Raw genomic sequence first — 22,202 nt, 5'->3', positions numbered from 1 at the left:
TTCGTCCAGCATTACTCCATAACTCACGCATTTCAGTTTATATGTTATTATATAATGTTATCGCGAATATCCAAATACTACCGAAATGATATAACACCGTGAGACCACTTTGTCAATTAAAATTGTGAGGCGATGAATTGGTCGAAAGAGACTATTTTATGTTTCAGATGCTATGTAAAACGAACGAAATTTCGCAACTAAATTTTACAGATTATACGTTATTTAATTACCTTATTCGATGAAAACGTTACGCTGTCAGATGAGATGTATAATGTATGATGCAGAATAATTGTTTGGAAGCGAAGAAAGTAGAAAGCAGAAATTAAAATCTAACATAAATGGCTACAAGTCGAAATCGAAATCGAACGAATAAATTTTGTTAGAAAAATGAAACGAATGCTGAAATAATTCACAAAACCAGGGAAATATCGAAGAGATCTAAGGAGAGAAAAAAGTAATGGAAATTAACCGAGGATAAACGTTTACTTCAGTAGAGTGGCTAGTCCGTAAGTTTTTTCGAGATTCAAATTCGTCCTGGTTTATGGCTCCACGATCGTTCGCTATTCGGTTTAGCTATATCGGCAAAGGACGATCGATAACCCTCAAATTAGATGCACCGTGTAAATAACGATCTCTCGCCTGCTTTATCCACGTATACAATTACTCGCGCAATACGATAACGTTGAAAGAAGATATCGCGAAAGAAATGGAAGAATTATTCCAGGCAAAGAATAAATTTGTTATTCCATGATATACATTCCAACGCAGTAGTCGGATTTACAAAGCAGCTGGTCGTGCGCCCCACTACCTCATTCCACGTAGTTGCACCACATTATTCCCAACGCGGCTACGAATCTCCCCTGCTTCTTGTCTCCCTCTATAATAATGTTTCCTGGGGCTGCAAGTTTTTTTCTCTACTCCCAGTCTTCGCTTTGTCTTCTACCGACCGCCAGGCCTCGTGAGACTCAACATCTTGTTTCAACGTTACTGGAAGATCAGAATTCCAGCGAACGATGTGACAGACGGACCGAGATATTCTCGCGGGAACTCGAATGGACAAGAAGGGGAAAAGTCGACGACTACCGGCTGAAGGTAGGCTATGAGAGAGAAAAGACAGAAGGTGAACCGAGTTGGTTCCCCGTCTGGCACATTCATTTTTCTCGTTCTGCACGAGTCGGCGTTTGAAACGAAAACCCTCGAAATTTGAAGGAAGAACTCTTCCCGATCAACTATGATACCATTACTCTGCTACTTGTCTATTGCTCCAACATTGCACCGTATTCGGTGACGCGAAGACGCATCGTGTCGCATCGGTCCCAAACAATGCGGTAAAAGGCGAGGGGGGCCGAGCCGTGCTCGTGAAGTTGTAACTGGCGTAGTACGTATTATGTACAATAAAGTACCGACTAGTGCAAGTTATATAGGAACATCTTGGAAAATAGCAACAACAACGACTCGGTTTGACACCGGTACGAATCGTACAATGGTCGCTCGAGATACGAAACTCGAAAAAATACGCGGTTCTTCAGAAAGTTCTGCGACATAGCTGCACCGTGTACAGCGATGGGAATAATACCAAGCTAAAGGTTCATGGAAATTTATGTCAGTTTCTATCTCCCCGGCCGCGAATCATTCTTCGGTCACTGGCAATATTTATCTGCTGCAAATCACAAGAAGAACGAGATACGTGTCGCGCGATAGATGAGTAATTTCGCACTGAGTCATTTAATCTTTATTCTCGTATACGACGATGCACGGGGTCGAGACGATATACACGTTCGTTATACTTTCGCGATTTATGTACTAACAGGTCAAGCGTTAATTATCGAGAGGGAATCCTACGAGACCGCTTTATGTAGAGCGACCTGAAAATCACCGATGAAATTAAAGTAGATAATCTTCTATGGATAACGTAAATTAAAACGACTAAATAATATGTATTTTAATAGTTAACGAATGCGCGGCTGTTATTAACCTTTGAAACCCGTGTTCTGTGTGCAGCGATACGCGCACTCGTCCGTAACAATCTCTGAAAGGAATTCCAAAGAGAATTCCTGCCGGTGAACGAACAACGCGGATTGCAACGATGCCAGAAACCCCTGGCTTCGGCGCAAGCCGGCAAATTACAAGAACAAATGTCGTTTCTTGAGCAATGCGGCTAACAATTCCTACAGAAAGAGATAGAGATACATATAGATAGACAGTGTGTGTGTGAGAGAAAGAGAGAGAGTGAGAGAGCGAGATAAAGGAATAACTGGTTCAAACTAAGTTCACGGGGGCAGCTAAGAATTAAAAGTGTTATCACAACACTAACGCGGACTACGGGAATATAGAATGATCAGCCGAGCATGAGGCGTAACGACGAGAGTGTAGCTTCTGAATGGTGTTGCTATATGTATACCGGGTGTTCCGAAAGGGGTCACCATAATTTACAGAGCGCGCGCAAACACTCATTTAAACTTCAACACGCCTTGACCATTATCCTAGGTTTAGGGACGTGGCAAAGGGAGGGAAGCGAAGGAAGGTGGTGGTAAAGAGAAGGAAGAAGAGAGGAAGTGAGAAAGAGAGAGAGAGAAAGCAACGACCAACTGTTCACAGTGCGACAGGAGAATCTAACAACGAACTATAATGGGATTTCAGCTTATCTCGCGGCCCTGAGAATTTTCCCGTAGTAGGAAAGCGAGGGAACATGTAACAGGGTAAAGGATAGAAGGTTGCTTGATGCGTGACACCACATTAATTACTGGTATGTTCCAAGAACCAACCAATTTCGAGACTCGCCCATACACTAGCTACCTGCCTTTCGATCCCTTCTCTCTGAACTATGTTCAAATTGTGTGCATTGCATCCCCTTTTACTTCATCGCTATGATATCCTTGTTCTCGCGCTTCTTCCCACCTTTCCGCCTCCCTCTCTCTAAACCTCTTGAATAAGGAGGAAGTCTCTTTAATCCTCTTTCGTTTCTCCGGTATAATCTACTTCGCGTAACTCGCAGAAATTTCAAACACCCTCTTACATTTTACAACATTCGATACGAATAACGAACAAAAGGGGAACTCAACGAATTGTTACTTCTACCTGTACCCGTACGTGATCAACGAAAGGTAGCAAGAATACGAGCAGTAAAAGCTAGAGTGGAGGACGACGAAAGAACAGCAAGTAGAAAAAATACGTTGCATATTAAGGGTAATTGATATTAATATAAACCGAACCGTATTATTAAATGAACACAGGAATGGTTCATTAATAAAACTGAGAAACATAATAAAAAGCAAACTACGGAAAAAGAAGATTGTATGAATTATATACTGCATTATTCCATGATATTTCCTAGAAAGAGGAAGAAGAAGAAAAAGAAGAAGAAAAGGGATTGTATCTTACTCAAGAAACAACATCTCTTAGACATTCTTATTCCACTCTAAAACAGTTGTAAGAAAGCGCGAAGCATATAGCGTAAAATACTTCGGAACGCCTTCGGATAAGATCCTATGTTTGGGCGCGTGTACGTACACATCCATACCGATGCTTTTAACCAAATGCATGTTTCACGAGAAACGTGTCATGGCGCGAGAGCAGACTTTTTTCCCACCGGCGAATAATTATTAGTCCTCCATCCCAGGCTGAGGAGCTTCCATCTCGGCGAGTTTCTTCTAACGCGAGCTACCCTTCGGTTCTTACAGCCAGCCAAAATAAATTCCGGATCATTGGCTATCGTGCACAGACGTCGAAACCGCGCGAAATAACTTGCCTCCAAAAAATCTGAAATGCATTCTGCCTGGTCAGGTGTACGTTCGGTGGCATACGACCGAATACGTACGCAGAACATTTCGAACGGTCGGCGCTTTTAAATCGTCCCCGTTTCCTTTCTTTTACCTTCTAGCCGCAGAGTTCTATCGCCGACCAAAAATACAACGTCATAAATTTCCCTTGGTTTACTGTTACAGGATCTTGGCATTAACACTTCAAGTAGCTAAGTAAGGGTGGAAAACGAGTAGAAAGAGCAAGAAAGAGAGATGCGAAGGGATCTGCAACGCATTTCAATGCACCTCGGTACAGAACATATTCCTCAACACATCCAGACGACGTGCCTCCGATACACGTGCAACATGCCACGCGTGTTTCTGTGAGCTTACACGATACGATCGTGCAGCTACACGACTGTACGTGGCCGCACACGTGCACGCGTCTACATACAACTTCTACGAGGAAGCTATCCTCTTTCCATGCTGAAAAGTAGCACCGTTCGTTCTGCCTTCCAGCCGGTGCTTCATGACGAAGGATCCCGGAAAAACAGTCACGTTTATCATCGAGTTGGTGCGAGCGCATCGGGGATGAACCTACCGGGAGATATAAGCGCAGTAAGCGCAAGAAAACGGCTCGCGTGTAAAGATAAGATGCTCTAATGTACGAACGTATAATGGTTCATTTCTGTCTACCAAGAAAAATGGTATCGGCCGATGAAAGCGGCCCCTGCCCTAACGAATTCTCGTAAACATACGAGCATTTCCACTACTTGCCGTGCGCGAGCCTCACGACGAAATGTAAACGCGCAGCCGACTGAAAAATAAAAGGATTTCGATGTAACACCAGCGTACGTATCTGCTGACGCGTTTTACGCTGCAATTCAGGATACCTGCTCTCTCTCACAGAGCAAAATTGATTCTCGTTACGAGCAGAATGTTTATTATCATTCTTAAAAGCATGCACAATTTTATCATCCAGTTTCTGTTAAACGTGGTCTGTTTAAAAAGTAACAGTCGCGAATTTTACGTCAGCACAGCGATGTAAATATTTGATCTTTAAGCGTCCGATATCTTACTGTCTTATCAATATTAAAAAAATACTTAAGGACGAACTCTATAAAATGCATTAGCATACGCGTGCATCCGTATGAGGAGACGAGGGCAGTTACCTCGTCTCTGCCACTCGAAAGTGGTCCCCTAGCACGCTTGCTAGTGCTTCGCAACAACGAAACCCGGAATAATAATCTCATTTATCATTATATGCACGAGCATTGAAAGAAGAGCCGGCGGTAAAAAAATGTTCATAGAATTAAATTTAAAAAATTAAAACTTTAATGGAACATTGGTCGCTATAGTAAATAGATACCGATAAAATCCATTTTTTTATAAGAAAACCAACGAATAAAAATTAAAAACCTTCCAAGCATCATCTTAACCTAGACCCAAATTCTTTTCCATCGTTCGTCTACCTTTGTAAACTAAATTAGGTAAATTGGCAAACCGGGAAAGAATTTTTCTTTGGCTCGTTGACAAGAGGTGGATACCGGGTCAATTCTATTCTGTCGTTCGATTCACTAACAGACTTCCAGAGGCTAAAATACCGCTTTGATAATATAGTCGGAACAATTTACGTATTTCCAGCGATCAAACCGCTTTCCTCGTGTTCGAAAAATCGAATTCGTTTCGAAGATTGATAACATTGATTTCGCGCTGCGATTATTTACCGATTGACCCGGTGAACGTCGATAGGTGGAAACGGGCGTAAAAAAGGTAGAAAAATTTCGAAGCAGAGAACGAAGAAGGAGCGATTCGAAAGGGCGTAGGAGCATCGAGGAGGCGGAGAGATCGTGCAGAACCGGCGGACGTGCGCCTCTTTTTCTACTGTCGAGTGCAACGAACAGAACTTGCGCGTCAGGCGTCGGTGAAAACGCGCAAGCACCCTCTGCCACACTGGTGCATGCGCAATGGTGTATTGATCCCAGAAAATCTGAGATGCACGTAACATCATCCAGTGGTCCATTGGCCGTACAGAATGTCATTTCTGTTCTGCGCTCGTCCGGTTTTTCGCGAATGAAACGGGACGCGTCAGTAATGCGAGACCGATCGGCTCCTCGTCGCATTCCTGATTGCCGGTCATCGCACTCGCCCAATAATTCGAAGAAACCGCGCTAGATTATGAAAATCGTGAAACACGAGAGAAAATCTTTTAAGAAGAGCGCTCGAGGAAGCTGAAACAAACGGCAATCGCAAGTACGTAATTTTTCGTTCAACTTTCTCGTAAACATTGGTAGATGGAGAAGCATCGATTTTTATAGATCGATAGATACACTTTTATAGGCTTCTTTGTTTCTAATTTTTTGTACTCGATTAACGGACAAGATAATGTGAATTATTTGCTGTAAATTTAACGTATCTTTGCGAAACTATTTATGTTACTTTGTGGTTTAAATTAATTTCAAGAGACACTTTGTCTTAAGCCTGTTTCACGTCCGATTATTCTGAGAAACTGGAAGTAAATTTATGGTGTCAATTTATAGCCAATTAAGAACTTACGCGACTGAAACGCGTGATTATTTCAAAATGAGACTTACACTGACAACGCGATTGTAAATATTGCAAAGTGTGACTGTCCCTATTATTAGAACGTTGACCCGAAGTAACGTATCAAATATTAAAACACCTAATTTATTAACTGCAGCTAATTTTCATAGAAAAATAATACAAACAAACAGCAATTAGCGCAACAGGTTTATAATTTCGCGAAGCAGCTATGCATATATACATGTATTTTACATATATAATCGAGCTACACATATATAATCTGCAGATAGATCATTGAGTTTAAGTCAGCGACGAGTATTTGTTATACGATTAATTCCCGGATTATAATTGTTTGTAACTTTTATATAACAAACAGGATGCCAATTGGACTCGAGTACCGAAACTAGCCAAGAAACATTCACTCGAAATGATACTGCAGGCAATCATCTTGATCCTCTCTGCAAGGATATGCTGCAGCAATCCCGATGCAAAGAGGCTGTACGACGATTTGCTGTCGAATTACAATCGACTGATTCGCCCCGTTTCTAATAACAATGACACCGTAGTCGTTAAACTAGGACTCCGTCTGTCCCAACTCATAGATCTCGTACGTGATCCTTTCATACAATCGATTTCATGTAAAAAAGAAACGTGGTTTTTGAACACCAACGAACATTTATCAAATACAATTTTTAAGTAACGCAATAACATTAAAAATTTACAGAATTTGAAGGATCAAATTCTCACGACGAACGTTTGGCTCGAACACGTAAGTCTTGAATAGTTTAAACAACTATTTGCCAAGTATGTACGTTGCTTAATAAAGACGAACTTTGCCCAGGAATGGCAAGACCACAAATTCCAGTGGGATCCAGCAGAATACGGAGGTGTCACTGAACTCTATGTACCTAGCGAGCACATATGGCTTCCGGACATTGTACTTTACAACAAGTATGTAAGATGAAGCAACCTTATCTCGAGCTTTTCGCATTACCGAGCCTCGCTGAGATAAAATTAAAATAATGATCACTTTCAGTGCGGACGGAGAATACGGCGTGACTACAATGACAAAAGCTATTCTTCATTACACTGGGAAAGTCCTTTGGACACCTCCAGCAATTTTCAAATCCTCCTGCGAGATAGACGTCCGATACTTTCCATTCGATCAGCAAACTTGCTTCATGAAATTCGGTTCATGGACCTATGATGGTATCCAGGTAAATTTCTACGCTAAAGGCTGATAGTTGTAACTAAATAATTTTTCTGGTTTCTCGATATTACGTTCAGATCGACTTGAAACACATTAATCAAAACATGGGAGACAAAGTCGAAGTTGGCATCGATCTTCGCGAGTATTACCCCAGCGTCGAATGGGACATATTGGGAGTACCAGCGGAACGACACAAGAAGTATTATCCCTGCTGCGACGAACCCTATCCTGACATTTTCTTTAACATCACTCTACGTCGAAAAACGCTCTTCTATACGGTGAATCTAATCGTGCCCTGCGTGAGCATCTCTTACTTATCGGTGCTCGCATTTTACCTGCCCGCCGACTCTGGCGAGAAAATCGCCCTCTGCATTAACATTCTCCTATCGCAGACAATGTTTTTCCTCTTGATATCAGAAATCATACCATCCACGTCGCTAGCACTACCGTTGTTAGGCAAATACTTACTTTTCACGATGATTCTAGTCGGTCTTTCGGTAGTTATAACGATCATTATACTAAACGTTCACTATCGTAAACCGAGCACTCATAAAATGGCGCCATGGGTGAGGAAGATTTTCATAAGAAGATTACCGAAACTCCTTTTAATGAGAGTACCAGATGATCTTCTCAACGATCTTGCCGCACATAAAATACACGGCAGAGGAAAATCCGGTAAGAAAAGCAAATTCAACGCTGCGGTAGCGGCTGCCGTGCAATCCTCTTCAATAGTCTCTTCACCGGATTCCGCTCGGCACCAACGGATCGGCGGTAGATACCGTAAATTTTCTGTTCTATTAAGTCATTAAGGACCAACGTATATCAACTCGTCATTCCATTTCCATTCTTTTCTTGTTTAATCGTTTTTGTATATCGTTCAATTCTGTTTTTTTAATATTGTGGTTACGAACAACAGTCACAAGAATTTGTTTATACTTTTTCGTTACCATTTCTTCCTTCATCTAGGTCCTATCATTTTACGAAATTTGAAGAAATTGAAGTATCTATAGCGGAGATTCTCAGCCTCTCCATAAATGCTTGCAAACCACCAAACCAAAATTAAGAATATCTTCTTTTTATACTTTTGATTTGTGCAATGAATTTTTATGGTATGTCCATTATTCGGTTAAATTATTTGTGGCCTGTTAAAATAATATTTTATTTATACTGTATTTTATTTTATTTATACCTTTCAATAACGTTGCATTTACATACCTTTTCGGTATTATTTTATTGTTTGGTCCTTAATCAAATAAAAGAAACGAAAATAGCAAGTGTAGGAGGATAATTTTTTTCAGGATGTAATGGATTGCATACAACGTCTGCGCATAACAGATTTCTTGGTGGTATCGGTGGGTATAATGGACTTCCTACAGTTATGTCCGGATTGGATGAGTCTCTGAGCGACGTAACTCCTAGGAAGAAGTATCCTTTCGAACTTGAGAAAGCTTTACACAATGTTATGTTCATTCAACATCACATACAACGGCAAGACGAGTTTAATGCGGTACGTTTGTATATGTTAGATGAAGAAAGAGATGGTTCTGAAATATACAATCTTCTTTTTTGTTCCACAGGAAGATCAGGATTGGGGTTTCGTAGCAATGGTTCTTGATAGACTTTTTCTGTGGATCTTCACAATAGCTTCGATCGTTGGCACGTTCATCATTCTTTGCGAGGCCCCAGCACTTCGTGACAACACCAAACCAATCGACATGGAGTATTCTTCTGTGGCTCAACAACAATTTCTTCCTCAGGGTGATTTGTTAGAAACTCTCGTATAAAACTTTTAGGAGAAATAGACAGACACTTAAGGAAGCTGAGGTGTTGATTTCACGTATTTCTCATAGGAATTCGTTATAGTACAATACCGCACCAATCAAACATTTTATTTCTGAATTTTTCTTATTCGAACGAATCAACAACCAGCTTCCTCATCGTTTTTATCATAAAATATACAAATTTTCAATAGCATTGCAAATGTCTAAAAGTATGTTTAAGTTGTACTTGATAGTATAATACGTGCACATAACGAATAAGTGCTCTTGAATAACAATAAACGTGTTAACCGTACCGTTAAAACGATACTGCAATATTATTTGTAGGAATTTTGTAACGTCGATTACGTAGAACGGTGAAAACGGAATATTAATTGTCCATCAAAATCTGTGTATAGGGAGAAACATTTTCTGCTCGAATCGATATCTTCCCGAAGAGCAATGAAGAAAATTGTTATGTAGTAAATTTTTTCAACTACTAAAATATAAATCAACCTTTTTCATTAAAAATGAAATATATACTCTAACTTGTTCGATATCTTGTATGCCTATAAAAATTAAATAAACGATAATTATAAAGCATTTTATTATTTACTTATAACTGCGTGACTGTACTCTGTCATATTCTATATACTTACAGTCACATTTGGTTACATTTACATTTTCCTATATAACATATACCACTTGAAAACTAAAGTATAATTTATTATGTTAAACACGTACAATTAAAATGTCATACATTAAAATATATGTATATATTAAATGTGTATATTAAAAGGCTAAAAAATTGGCCGTGAAAATAGCACGTAAAACCAAATCAATAACGTTGACGTTATTTGCGATATAATATCGTCATAGTTAAGTCAGAGGACATAGATATGGTATATAAAAAGAACAAAACAGTAGTGCTCATAAATGAAATCATAGAAACGCTTGAGTGATAATCTTAAACACGTGGAACATCAAACAGTACGTGAATCGCAATAACTTGGAATATTGTATCCAGTATAGTCTCTCTGGAATATCAATGAATGTTCGAAGATATTCAGGAAATCATCAATTTTATTTAGAATTTCCCTTTACGCAAAAGTCTTTTTCTAGAAGTGAATATCTAATATTCGATATAAAATATTTGTACAAAAAACAAAACTGAAAACAGAAACAGACGAACCAAAATTCTCTTGTTATTATTTTCGTCGCTAATGTAATTCTGATACTTTTCGTGCAAATCCTTTTGCAATCTGCATAAAAATATATATGATAGTTTATATATCTATATAATATTCAGGAATTCATTTCACTTAAAGTTCCGGAAGCACCAATAAAATACAAGAATAAAAATACGCGAAAATTGTTGCATACAGGAAGTGGGACGATCTGCCTTTACTCACTCTCAATTCTCAACTAATCGTTCCCTTCTCTCTTATTCGCTAAAGTGAAACACATTGAAAGAAATAAGATCTTTAGCATAAACAGGGGAGACATTACCTCTTCTGCATTCCAGATGCATTTCTCTCTCTCTCTCTCTCCCCCTCTCTCTCTCTCTCTCTCTCTCTCTCTCTCTCTCTCTCTTTCTATCTATCTATCTATTTATTCCTGTCTCTCTCTCTCCCTCTCTCACTCAACATTTCTAAAAAAGTCTCTAAGACTATATGGAATATGACAAATGCAAGTGAGAACAATACTGCTCGCAGGTTCAACGCTCGAAAATATCTTTATAATATTATCGCACACTATCTGTAAATTCCACACGCACACGCTCAATCACATTGCCTCATATATAAATCAACATGGAATCTACAATTGTCGAGTCTATCACACATAATAGAATGCATTCATATCTTATCTTGAAAGAATAAGCGTCACATATATAGTTATCTTGTGATATGACCTATGACAATCTCGTCGAATAGCTCTTTCTCTTAACGTAATTCGCGACAAGCAGGGAATATCGTCTACTCCTCATAATGTTACACTGTATCCGATTACATAGAAGACCGTGTAACGATATATAAGTATACGTGTATCGCGATCTGCTCAACCCTTCCATGTACCAATATAACTTTTACATTTCGGACAAAAGTGGTGAACGCTCATGAAGCTACTCATACAGTATGGCAGACACGAGCAAAGGCAACATCTGAAATTTGAAAGGATATCGGTGAGAATTGATTTACTAGGATCTAACAGACAAACACATACACCAACACGAAACCAGCGTATTCCATAAATGAACAAAAGCTAATCCTTAAAAGCTGATGCAAAACCTTCATGCCAATGTATAGACGAAAGTCCCTTGCACTTGAAAATTTAATCTGAATTCAATCAGAAACCTGCATGTTATACCTATAAAACGATATCTGTGAATCTTGAGCAATCGCGGAACAAAAAGCAGCAACATATACTTACATATAGTATATTCTTGGTGACATTTAGATTTAGAAAATGATCGCAAGTATTAGTGATAAGACATATTTTCTAAAGAAATTGCATTTTTATAGAAACTATCGTGACATAACACAAGTAGAATGTTAATTGAGAAATAAATTAAAAGTAAGGCAACGCAAGCATTAATTTCAATTGCGTAAGCAACGAAGCAAATATTAGAAATAAATGTAGATGTGTACACTCACCCAAATATGCAAAGCGCGATACAACAGAAATGGGCGCATCGTTGATGATCAGTCATCGTAGTGGTTTTAATACTGGCATGACACGTTGGGCAAGTCATTTTTGTTGGATTTGGAGACAGGGAAAAAATCACTGACTGATAGACAACTCGGAACTCTGGCGGAGGAACTGTATTCGGATTTGCATTGTACGGTGTCTGCGATTGCGGCAGAGGTTTGCTGGATCCTGAATAATTTGGTGGATATGGCATCGTTGTCTGATTCGGCGGCAGATTATCTGAAATTTCAATCAATTCGTACAATGTGTCATCAAACGTTTCTATGCATTACTACTGATATATTGATTATTACGTGGTTACGTTTATACATTATGCCTTAGAAATCACAATATCGAATCGTAACATAAATTTGTCATACTTTTATATATTTACAACCATATGTTACGACCTAATAGGTTGAAATATTTCAAAGTTTCAATGTACTAGTTTTGTAAAATACTATCTTGTAACAAAAATTATTATCATTGAATAGCATACTTTTACTTTATTACTACTTTAGAATTTTTTATTTAACAATTTTATGTGTTCGTTTACGCTGTTCGAAACCTTTTAGATAGATGACATTTATCTTATCGTAACATTCTAAACATCTCCAGTGAACTCAACCGGTTAGCGGTGTAAGTCTCCGCTGAGAAAATAAACACCGACCATTGATAAACATACATATAACGTGGTAGTCAACGCGTTAAAAAGCAATAAAATGACACGTACGAGTTGGAATTGGCATAGATGATGGTCCTACTGGATATGGTGGAATGTTTGGTTGAAGAGATATAGGAGGTACATTTTCAACAGCTTCCTCATAAGACGGGGGTGCTGACGGTGGAGCAGCCGAGGGTTGAGTACTTCCACTGGCGAACCCAATTTTTTTGTCCATTTTTTCTAAAACAACATTTAAATATACTATAAGTATCGAATATTTAAACAAGAAAAGGACTTATACCGGATATGTATATATAACTCGATAGTAAACCAAATAAATCTAATCCCAATCTGCAACACAAATTAGATAAAGTCAAAGATTGCAGGTGTAATTGCGGTTGATGAAGACAAATGAACATGAACAAATGGGCGCGAAATATAGTTATTTATTCGCGAAAGTGCGAATAGAAAGTTAGACGGATGTTAAGTAATAGAGACAGTGCGAAGTACGCTCGTTTATCGAGCCGTGCCTAAGAAATTCAGGGCCCGGTATGTATTCATGTTCTTTGTTCCGCCAAATACATATTAAGTGGCCTTGCTTTTCAATTGTAGCTCGAATGATCCCATTTAACACTAGGTTTACGGGACCCGTCAATTTGACGGATTTCGAACTTCGAAATGAAATATCTCAAAAACCATAGCACCAATTTTAACCATTTTGCATCGTAAATTAATCATTTCATCTAAAGAATTTATACACAAAATTATTTTTTAAACTTTGTTTTATTATAAAAAGCAATGTTTTCTGGAACACGTTTATAATTGTCTTCCACTTGTATACCTGTATGTTTGGTGCTTAGAAGGAGGACTTTTACGTTAGGTTTACTTTTATACACAGTAAGCGTGCAGTTTTCTGATTTATATAAATTTGAGGTAAACAAAGTCATCTTGTCCTTTTCTCCCTTGAGCATCGAGTTTCATCCTTCTCCATATAAGAGAAACCAATCAAAATATTTTGTTTGGACGTCAACTCCAAACTAAAACTTAATGCTAAATTTATGAGGCTTATTCGGCATATATTGCGTAAACCTGCATCGAGCTATTGAGATATTTTTATATAGTTTGTAACAAGCCTGGCTATTACTTATAAATCTGTTCCATACTTCGGATATCAGCGCAAATTTATCTGTTTGTAATCTTTTGGAGGCTTTCAATGATCTCGCTTCATATGCGCCCCGGGCATATAGAATTCCTAGAAAACTACGTAACTTAGCAACTGTGATTGTCCGTCTTTTTTCAAAACTTGATGCGCCTCTGTTTCAGTGCAATCTTTTATGTGTCCCATTATGTGTCTGTCAATTATCAATTCGAAAGCACTAGTTATACACCTGACATAATATTTCTCTTAGCATAGCCAGTAGGCCCTACGATATCCTTGAATATCATACAAACGGGCGTCCTACCCCTGGATCAGCCTGCTTTCAGTTTTATCCACTGTGTCCCGTCAATTGCAATTTCAGTTTTACCTATTACATTTTGAGATGTGCTTGGAATGCTTGTCCTTTCATTCTCAGAATCAGAACTAGAAAAAATACGCATCTTTTTCTTGTTACGACACACTTTCAAGAAGTTTTCCTCTTCACTACCCAAAGATCCTTCTGTCTCTCCACTTTCAGTGTATTTAGAACTTTCACTGTCAGCTTCGCTTTGGCTTAATTCATATTGATCTTCTACGGAGGTATCCTCAGAACAATCTTCATTGATGTTGACAATTTTATTCAATATCTTATTATACCTCCTGGATTTACTCGTGATTGCTGGAAAAGGGGGATTGGTCAAAAAAAAGAAAATACTGTGCCCACATTCAATTATCCTCTTGTAAATACTTACAATAAGCGGAGACAATAATGGGAAATGTCTACAATAACTGAAACTTTTGCACACTGTGTTTGAAAAATGGTTTGTTTATGAAATCAGTTAGCCTGTCAATTTGACGGGTTTCGTAGAAATAGATATACTACATACAGATTTCAAAAATTAGAAATCCTAGGAAAAATAATTTTGTGCATAAATTCTTTAGATAAAATGATTAATTTACGATGCAAAATGGTTAAAATTAATGCTATGGTTTTTGAGATATTTCATTTCGAAGTTCGAAATTCATCAAATTGGCGGGTCCCGTAACCTAGTGTTAATGTTATTGTTATTTTTTTAGTGATAGTTTAAAAAAAAAGACTTTTTATTTATTAATAATTTATTTAATCGTGAAGCCTAATATTGTTCCTTTCAATAAATTTCAATAAATCGATTTTTTAAAGAAAAATGCGTATTTTCGTTTACCCGTCAATTTGACGGGTGCTCGTAGAGATACGTATATACGAACGCCCGTAAACCTAGCGTTAATATCAACTCAATACATACAAGCAACTACATACATTAAAACTGTTATGAAGTATAAGTTATCGTAAAGTTAAATATGTAGTTACAACTTTTTTACAGATTTAAATACATAATAATTATCATAAAAAAATTTAAACATGACGCAGTATAAATTTCCGTTGTTACACGTAATCCTTTTCGGGAAAGCACAGAGACGTAACATATATTACAAAATCAACAGTGATGATACCAATATTTATTTATTTCATACAGTTCTCGTTATATATCCTAAATTCATCGAAGTTGCTAGTTAACAACTTTTCAGGATGTGGAAAAATATATAACGTGTTTGAGAAAATTAATTTTTCACTATGTAAAAACACGTGCGACTTGGTTATCTGAGCATCTCATTATACATATAAAGTAACTTAAGCGATAAATTAATTTGCCAGTTTAATACACACATGGCGTAAAAATTTGACGCATCGATGTACTCTTTCCACAATTATGACAAGGCTACTGCAATCAACGTTACAATACATTCTAATTACAGTTGTATGGAAATATGCTTACAACAAAAATAATTTTCAAAGAAAATAAACAATAGTAAAACAATATTCTTACCGAAATTAAAATCTTACGATTTCAAAGTCGCTGAGACGTCTCCGCTTATGGAGAGGTTATAGTTGAACAGTTCGAAGTATTAATGGATTGCTTGCACACTAAAAGAACCATATGTACCATACTATTTGATATTTAGTTATCTTGGAACATTACACTGAATTCCTTTTATGCGTATTTATAAGAGAAGCGTAGAGAAACACATAGAATTTACTGAAAACTGTCACAGTATATACTACACTGATACGACTGACAAGACTGTCGCAACTTTTCCTAGCGACCAATCAACGTACTCGTATTATTCCAGTAACGAAACTGGAGAAAATGGCGCGAGAAATTTAAATTAATTCTGTGCATAAATAGCTTTTACTAAAATATGACTATTCTACAAAAATTTCATTATTTTTATGAAGTGTTTGCTAATTTCATGAGTCAAAAAGATTTTTATATATGTGCCATAAAATATTAGGCAATATTAAAAAGTCGTTTGATTTTTCTTGATACGTAGTGCAGTGCGAACTTTTACCGCGTTTGATGTGGGATGAATATAATATGATTTTTAAAGTGCAATATGATCATCAACAAGTACAAAGATCTGTAGTGCATGGAGTAGAAGTCATGTCTCAACGTACACATTATTATTTTTGTAAGTAAAAATACAAATTTAATTATCATAGTAATATTTAAGCATTTCAAGTCAAATGAATTGAATTCTAGTGTCAGGGCTACCAATCAACAGTGATTCAAAAAGATTTATATCAATTTTACGTGTTTAACGGCACTAATATTTATATAAATCATTTATAATTTAAAAATTTATAACAAGCTTTCTTACATTTATTATATAGTTGTAAAAGTAACTTTTAAGGATTCACTCCACAAACCATTTCATAAAGCAATTTTTATAACATCTCATATATTTTTCGTATTGTAATTATTTTTATATAATTTACACTTTACATATTCCATATCATAATACAATATATATAACAGACTTCAAAACCAATATAATAATAATATGTATATGTACATAATATCTCAAATATGTTTCCTTGAGTATTAATTATAAGTTGGCACCAGTTTCTGCTAGACATTTCTGTTAATTATTCAATACGGGACTTTGTAAAATATTCTATGAGTATTTGAATATATTCAACTGAATTCTATACACTACTTAGAATATAAAAAAATGTAACAGTAATAGTGAAAATCTTAAACATAATTTTGGAACATGAAAAGTTTCAAATAGGTTAGAAACGATGGAAGTAGATTTGAAACTTGAATGTTTCAAATGATAAAGGAGTGAAAATATTTTAGAACAGAATGGGGTGGTAATACTAAATTATAAAACATTTATTCATGTGAGAGAATAAAGCTGTATTTATTATGTTATATTGTATAATATAAAATTTCCAAAATGATGCATTATACACCTTGGATCCATCATCAAGCGGTGTTGGACAATCATCAGTGTTATGCACCATATATGACTAATGTGCCATCTTATCCGCACAATAATCATGAGCAACAGCATATTACAGAAGAAGAAAGTGAACAAACAGGAGATGAAATGCATGATACAATTACCTCTGCTACATCAGGAGAGCGCAGTTCTAGTGCTGATATATTTAGATTAGAATTTGCAGCAGCTCAATGGTCTAAACTAGTTTCAAATGCAGAGGGCCTATTTACTAAGCTCATGACAAGTAATATTTTACCTCATACAGAACAAGATCAGATTGAACAATGGCTCTGTATGAAACAAGAGTATGAAGAATGTATTGCTAGTGATGATACAGGTAGTTTACAAGGCTATACAGAAAATGCAAGAAGATCATTGGAAAGAATAGAAGAAGTAACTGAAACTGATGAAAAGACAGATGAATCCGTACATCAAATGGAAAGAAAGATTGACTTAAATTGTTCATCCAGTTCAGAGAGTGAACTGTCTGAAACTAATGATGATGACGATGAAGAAGAGGAAGAAGAAGAAGAGCACAGTGATGTTAGTTCAGAGAATCCAGATTTTTTAGAAAAATTGGACGAATGTATGAATAAACTTAAAATAGAAACGGATAAAATAGTTGATTCCAAAAGAGATGAGTTCAGAGAAACAAATATAGAAATCATTCCATCTATAACAAGATCTATGAATACTAATAATAATTATGTCTCTGCAACTAGACCTGTTCCACTTAGAAATCCAAATTCCAGAAGGAATTCAATGCTTCCTGGTTCTGAAATGTGTAACGAAGTGTTAGCCTTTAACGATAGCCTTAAATCTAACCAAAATCAAATATTAGGTAATAAAACATCAGCATTCGCTAGTATAAGAATCTTAGACAATCGTGAGCCTGAATCATTTATCAATGAAAATATTACAATTCATAATGACAATTCACCGGATTTATTAATTGATGCTTTGAAAACAACAGAAGTGCCCGAACCCATAAAAGAATTAAAAACTCTGACATTAAATAATGAGGCAAAACAAACTCAAGTGAAAAAGATTCAATCAGATTTAGATGGAGCCCATAAACGTATAGAAGAGCTACAAACGACTATTAAAATTAAAGAAAAATTCATTGCAGATATGATAAAAAATTCGGATGCACGCGCTAGCGCAAAACAAAAATTTCAGCGCAAATGGAGTAAATTAGAAGAAGAATATTATAATACAAGAAGCCAACTGGCTCAAGCGGAAAATGCTTGTATCTATAAAGACTCAGAAGAAAAATCTGCTCATAAAAAGGAAATTGAATTATATAAGAACATGGCCATCCATTATGAGAAAAGATTAATGGATATTGAAATGATAAAGCAGATTGCAGGTGATTCTGCTAAAAAAGTACTAGAACTTGAGAGTTCTTTAAATACATCTAAAAAGCAAATGGAGAAATTGAAGAAACAACTAAAAAAAGAAGAAGAACGTAAGAAACAATTAGAAGAGGAATTAGCAGAGGATCAGAAAAAAATACGTGATCTCGAGGAAAAATATAACTTAACTGCCTCCAAATTAAAAGAGATGCAATCGGAAAGTGAGGATGAAAAAAATAACAGTAAATCAAAAACCGATTACTCTGATAAGAAAAAAAATTTGTTAGACGTAAGTGCGAGAATATCACATCTTGATCATGTTTTAAAAGAAAAATCCATGGATTTGGAGAGAACGGCAGACATAGATGAAAAAGAAGCTCTACGTCATGAAATTCGAAACCTTCGACGTACTCGAGATTGTTTAGTAGATGAGAAATGCGATCTAGATGAAAAGTTTCAAAAAGAGAAAACGTTATCTACTGTAGAAGAACGAAAATTATTAGAATGTGGAGAAACTATTGAGGCGATCGATGCTATGATCGAACACAAAAATGAGATGATTTGTGGACGGAAAGGATTCGATGAAAATCAATCACAACGTGAGAAAGGGGAAAGAATGCTAATGGAGAGGTTAGCGAAACTTTCAGATGGTGAAATGAGAACCTTATTCTATAAGTATTTTCTGAAAGTAATCGATTTAAAGGAAAGTTCTAAAAATCTCGAAGTTCAGACAGCTGAATTAGAAGGTCATATAGAGTCCCAAGAATGGCAGATACAGACATTAACAAATGCCCTAAAACAGACTAAATTAGAAGCAGAGAGAAGAATAGTTTTGATGCAAAGAGAACATGAGGAAAAATTACACCTCATGTTTAGGCACTTTGCGGAAGAAACTAGCAGTTCCGGTCATGAAAGATTGGATAAAGATTCTGAGCTTGCGAAATACAAACGTGAAAATAGAACTTTGAGAAAACGGCTAGCTGATGTCGAAGCTCTTTTAAAAGGTCCAACGCCTCCACGTACAGCTAGTCCAGCGAAAATCTCGCAACAAGGGTTAAAACAAATTGCACCGAATAGTCGGCCGACAACCAAAGTAACTAGGCAGCGAAATAAATTGATAATACAAAAAACCACCGACTGCGATAAAAGAAAGAAATGAGTTTTTTTTAACAAAAATAGTCCTTTCTCTGTTTTTCCACAATTAGCATTTATTATTTACTCAATATTTTTTTATCTTTTGTACAGTATTTAACTATTACGTTATTAACTTAATTGAACATACAAAAGTTTATCCATTATAAACGTGCATTTTTTATCATTTGAAAACATATTCAAGCATTTGTGTGTTGTATCACAAATAATCATTTTCAGAAAGCAAAATATCAGTAATTTAGTCCCAATATAAGATAGTCAGTGTGTATAGTTTTATTGTATATTTTTTAATCCTCTCGTTCAATTATCAATTAATATTTATTATATACTCGTAAAATAAATTCAAGTTATAGTATATTCATTAAATCAAGAATATTGAACCTCAATCAAAATAATATTTGCATGTTTCCCAGATCTCAAGAATACGTATAATAAGTAAATAAGTATCAGATATAAATATGATAAATACAACGGTATTTATGTTTTAAAGAAAATAAGGTCCGAATTATTAACATACTCGAATCATTTCAATACTCGTATTAAATATAGTATAAACATTCTACAGTATATCACTGTATGTAACACTGTTAGTAATTCAATTTATTATAATATCGATAAATGTGTTTCACACTTAATAGTGTAAAAATAGACATGATATGGAATAATTTATGTATAAGATTTATGCTCATTGACCTCCGATATATTATTTATTGCAATTTTGTAAATATATTAATAATACGTTAAATACATCATTAACCTTTAACCCTCTGATCCCTCGCTAAAATATTAATGAACAACTTATTTCTAATTCACCATAAAATCGCTAAAATTCCATATGAATACACGAAAGTTATTACAAGGACCGAAAGGATTAATATCCCTTACACTTTCACAAAATGAACGCAGTAAATAAATAATCGATTATTGAAAACGAAATGTGTTCTTCACTTTACAATTAAGTTGCACATGTGAATTCAGAGGATATAACATTTTAAAGCATAAACAGAAGAAAAAAATGAATAAATTTTATAGTCTGAGAAAAAATCTTTGAATTCACACCGTGTCGGAATAACAACTATCCGTAACATAATATAAAATCGACCAAGCAAACTAACAATTAAAGTAGGTCGAAAGCATCATTATTTTACATTTACTATTCGAAGACCGTACTACAGTGAATACCTTAATCTTTTTATTTTATGCAATAGATGCCATAAATTTATTGGTAAAAATTATATTAAAGGAATCAGTATTGGAAAAGATATCAGTGGACTCAATTTTGATAAAAATTACATTAACGAATTTGGTTTTCAAATAACTAGTTTATAACCGTATAAGCTCTTAAAAAAAGGTTCTAAACTGTAGTTTCCGTAGTGTAGTGGTTATCACGTGTGCTTCACACGCACAAGGTCCCCGGTTCGATCCCGGGCGGAAACATGTATCAGATTTTTTATTTTTATTGATATTTTCATTTACAAAATACTATATTATAATGAAATATTTATTTACTTTTTTACTTTTCTATAATATTTTGATTTTTATTTTAGAAATCAATACTTTCCATACATACATTAAAAAATATTAAAAGTATAAGTGGCAATATAGATAATTAATATATTTCACTATAAATTCAAATTTACTAGTATATAATAGAATTACCTTTTTTTTACATATATTAGGTTAGAGGACGAAGTATAAAATCAGATGTAATTGTATAAAAACATATATATTTACATTGTATAAGACGTCGCTTTCATGTGTCAGGATGGCCGAGCGGTCTAAGGCGCCAGACTCAAGGTTGTTACCTTATCAGTTTTCAAATATCTGATCTCAATGTGCCTTCTGGTCTCCATCTGGAGGCGTGGGTTCGAATCCCACTCCTGACAAATTTTTTGCAGTTTTTGATAAATTTCTAAGGCTAAAAACATAATTTAGCTATCTTAACATTTTATAAAGATACTTTTGAAGCACTCCAGCTATAGGCAACGCGAGAATCCCGTGTTCAATTCTCAATGCGAAATGCTAACTTTTTTTATCCTATAAAAGTGAGAAAATAATGTGCTAATTGTTCATAGATTATTGTAAAAAGCTACAGCGAAACAAAATAATTAATTGTCCTAAATTCATAATTATTTTATTTCGCAATAACGCGCGTGTATGTGTATGTTGCATCATTATTGTGATCTTGTCAGATAATATATTTTAAATTGTAAATTCGATTCAATGACATACAATTAATTTCTAACACTGAGAAAGATATTTATAAAGATAAAATTTATATAAATTATGTTACTCTTTACATTTATAGTTAGAAAATCAATATTACGTTTCCGAGGTGTGACCTTGTTTGTTTTGCATATCACATAACAGCACGAAAATACATACACACTGGATCAAAATTCAAGTCACATAAAACTAATGCTTCAGTATCACTATCAACGCACTCAAATGTACTCCAATTACGGAACTAATTTATTACTAAACTAAAATTACCTGCCAGTAGCAGAATCATAAATATGAATGATTGTAATGAAAAAATTGTAAATATTATACAGTTCATACATGTACTATACGTTATAATTAGAAAACGTAAAAATGCGAAGAAGCGAGTTGGAACGCTAATACAGAAT

The 22,202-nt window shown here is 35.6% G+C and overlaps 3 protein-coding genes, 2 non-coding genes and 1 pseudogene across 6 annotated transcripts; 4 read left to right on the top strand and 2 right to left on the bottom strand.

Moving 5' to 3' along the window:
- The first annotated feature begins 5,744 nt into the window (after window positions 1-5,744).
- LOC117212059 (acetylcholine receptor subunit alpha-L1) lies at window positions 5,745-9,854 on the top strand. Of its 2 annotated transcripts, none has more exons than XM_033456522.1 (8): window positions 5,745-5,993; window positions 6,661-6,891; window positions 7,009-7,053; window positions 7,126-7,235; window positions 7,321-7,501; window positions 7,572-8,265; window positions 8,793-9,001; window positions 9,072-9,854. In XM_033456522.1, exons 2-8 carry the CDS (start codon window positions 6,712-6,714, stop codon window positions 9,276-9,278), a joined length of 1,626 nt encoding a protein of 541 aa, XP_033312413.1. In that variant the 5' UTR covers window positions 5,745-5,993; window positions 6,661-6,711; the 3' UTR covers window positions 9,279-9,854. The 2 variants fall into 2 exon arrangements, with proteins under 2 accessions (XP_033312413.1, XP_033312412.1); XM_033456521.1 differs by having other exon boundaries at window positions 7,572-8,274.
- Window positions 9,855-10,511: 657 nt separating this feature from the next.
- LOC117212060 (lipopolysaccharide-induced tumor necrosis factor-alpha factor homolog) lies at window positions 10,512-15,881 on the bottom strand. Its single transcript, XM_033456524.1, has 4 exons — window positions 15,607-15,881; window positions 12,673-12,843; window positions 11,906-12,179; window positions 10,512-11,412 (listed from the first exon to the last, which is right to left on the bottom strand). The coding sequence occupies exons 2-4, from the start codon at window positions 12,836-12,838 to the stop codon at window positions 11,310-11,312; spliced, it is 543 nt and encodes a 180-aa protein (XP_033312415.1). The 5' UTR covers window positions 12,839-12,843; window positions 15,607-15,881; the 3' UTR covers window positions 10,512-11,309.
- On the bottom strand, window positions 13,457-14,556 carry LOC117212061 (annotated as a pseudogene).
- Window positions 15,882-16,652: 771 nt separating the features above from the next.
- Window positions 16,653-20,503, top strand: LOC117212058 (kinesin-like protein costa). The gene has a single exon (XM_033456520.1). The coding sequence runs from the start codon at window positions 17,021-17,023 to the stop codon at window positions 19,577-19,579; it is 2,559 nt and encodes an 852-aa protein (XP_033312411.1). The 5' UTR covers window positions 16,653-17,020; the 3' UTR covers window positions 19,580-20,503.
- Window positions 20,504-20,936: 433 nt separating this feature from the next.
- On the top strand, window positions 20,937-21,009 carry Trnav-cac. Its single transcript has one exon. It is a non-coding gene; the product is annotated as a tRNA-Val (tRNA).
- Window positions 21,010-21,331: 322 nt separating this feature from the next.
- Trnal-caa lies at window positions 21,332-21,458 on the top strand. The gene is made up of 2 exons: window positions 21,332-21,369; window positions 21,424-21,458. It is a non-coding gene; the product is annotated as a tRNA-Leu (tRNA).
- The last annotated feature ends 744 nt before the right edge of the window (window positions 21,459-22,202 follow it).

Source organism: Bombus bifarius, unplaced genomic scaffold, assembly GCF_011952205.1.
Source record: "Bombus bifarius isolate JDL3187 unplaced genomic scaffold, Bbif_JDL3187 scf7180000008274, whole genome shotgun sequence".
NCBI classification, from domain to species: Eukaryota; Metazoa; Arthropoda; class Insecta; order Hymenoptera; family Apidae; genus Bombus; species Bombus bifarius.
The sequence above is the reverse complement of the archived record's forward strand: the minus strand, read 5'-3'. Positions and strand labels throughout refer to the sequence as shown.

Excerpts from the sequence above, each read along its gene's own strand:
- LOC117212059 (XM_033456521.1), top strand. The coding sequence starts at position 6,712 with ATGATACTGCAGGCAATCATCTTGATCCTCTCTGCAAGGATATGCTGC. Across the intron at positions 8,275-8,792 it reads ACGGATCGGCGGTAGATACC|GATGTAATGGATTGCATACA; the intron begins GTAAATTTTCTG and ends AATTTTTTTCAG. Across the intron at positions 9,002-9,071 it reads GGCAAGACGAGTTTAATGCG|GAAGATCAGGATTGGGGTTT; the intron begins GTACGTTTGTAT and ends TTTGTTCCACAG.
- LOC117212060 (XM_033456524.1), bottom strand. The coding sequence starts at position 12,838 with ATGGACAAAAAAATTGGGTTCGCCAGTGGAAGTACTCAACCCTCGGCT. Across the intron at positions 12,180-12,672 it reads ATCTATGCCAATTCCAACTC|ATAATCTGCCGCCGAATCAG; the intron begins GTACGTGTCATT and ends TTGAAATTTCAG. Across the intron at positions 11,413-11,905 it reads ATCGCGCTTTGCATATTTGG|ATGTTGCCTTTGCTCGTGTC; the intron begins GTGAGTGTACAC and ends TTCAAATTTCAG.
- LOC117212058 (XM_033456520.1), top strand. The coding sequence starts at position 17,021 with ATGATGCATTATACACCTTGGATCCATCATCAAGCGGTGTTGGACAAT.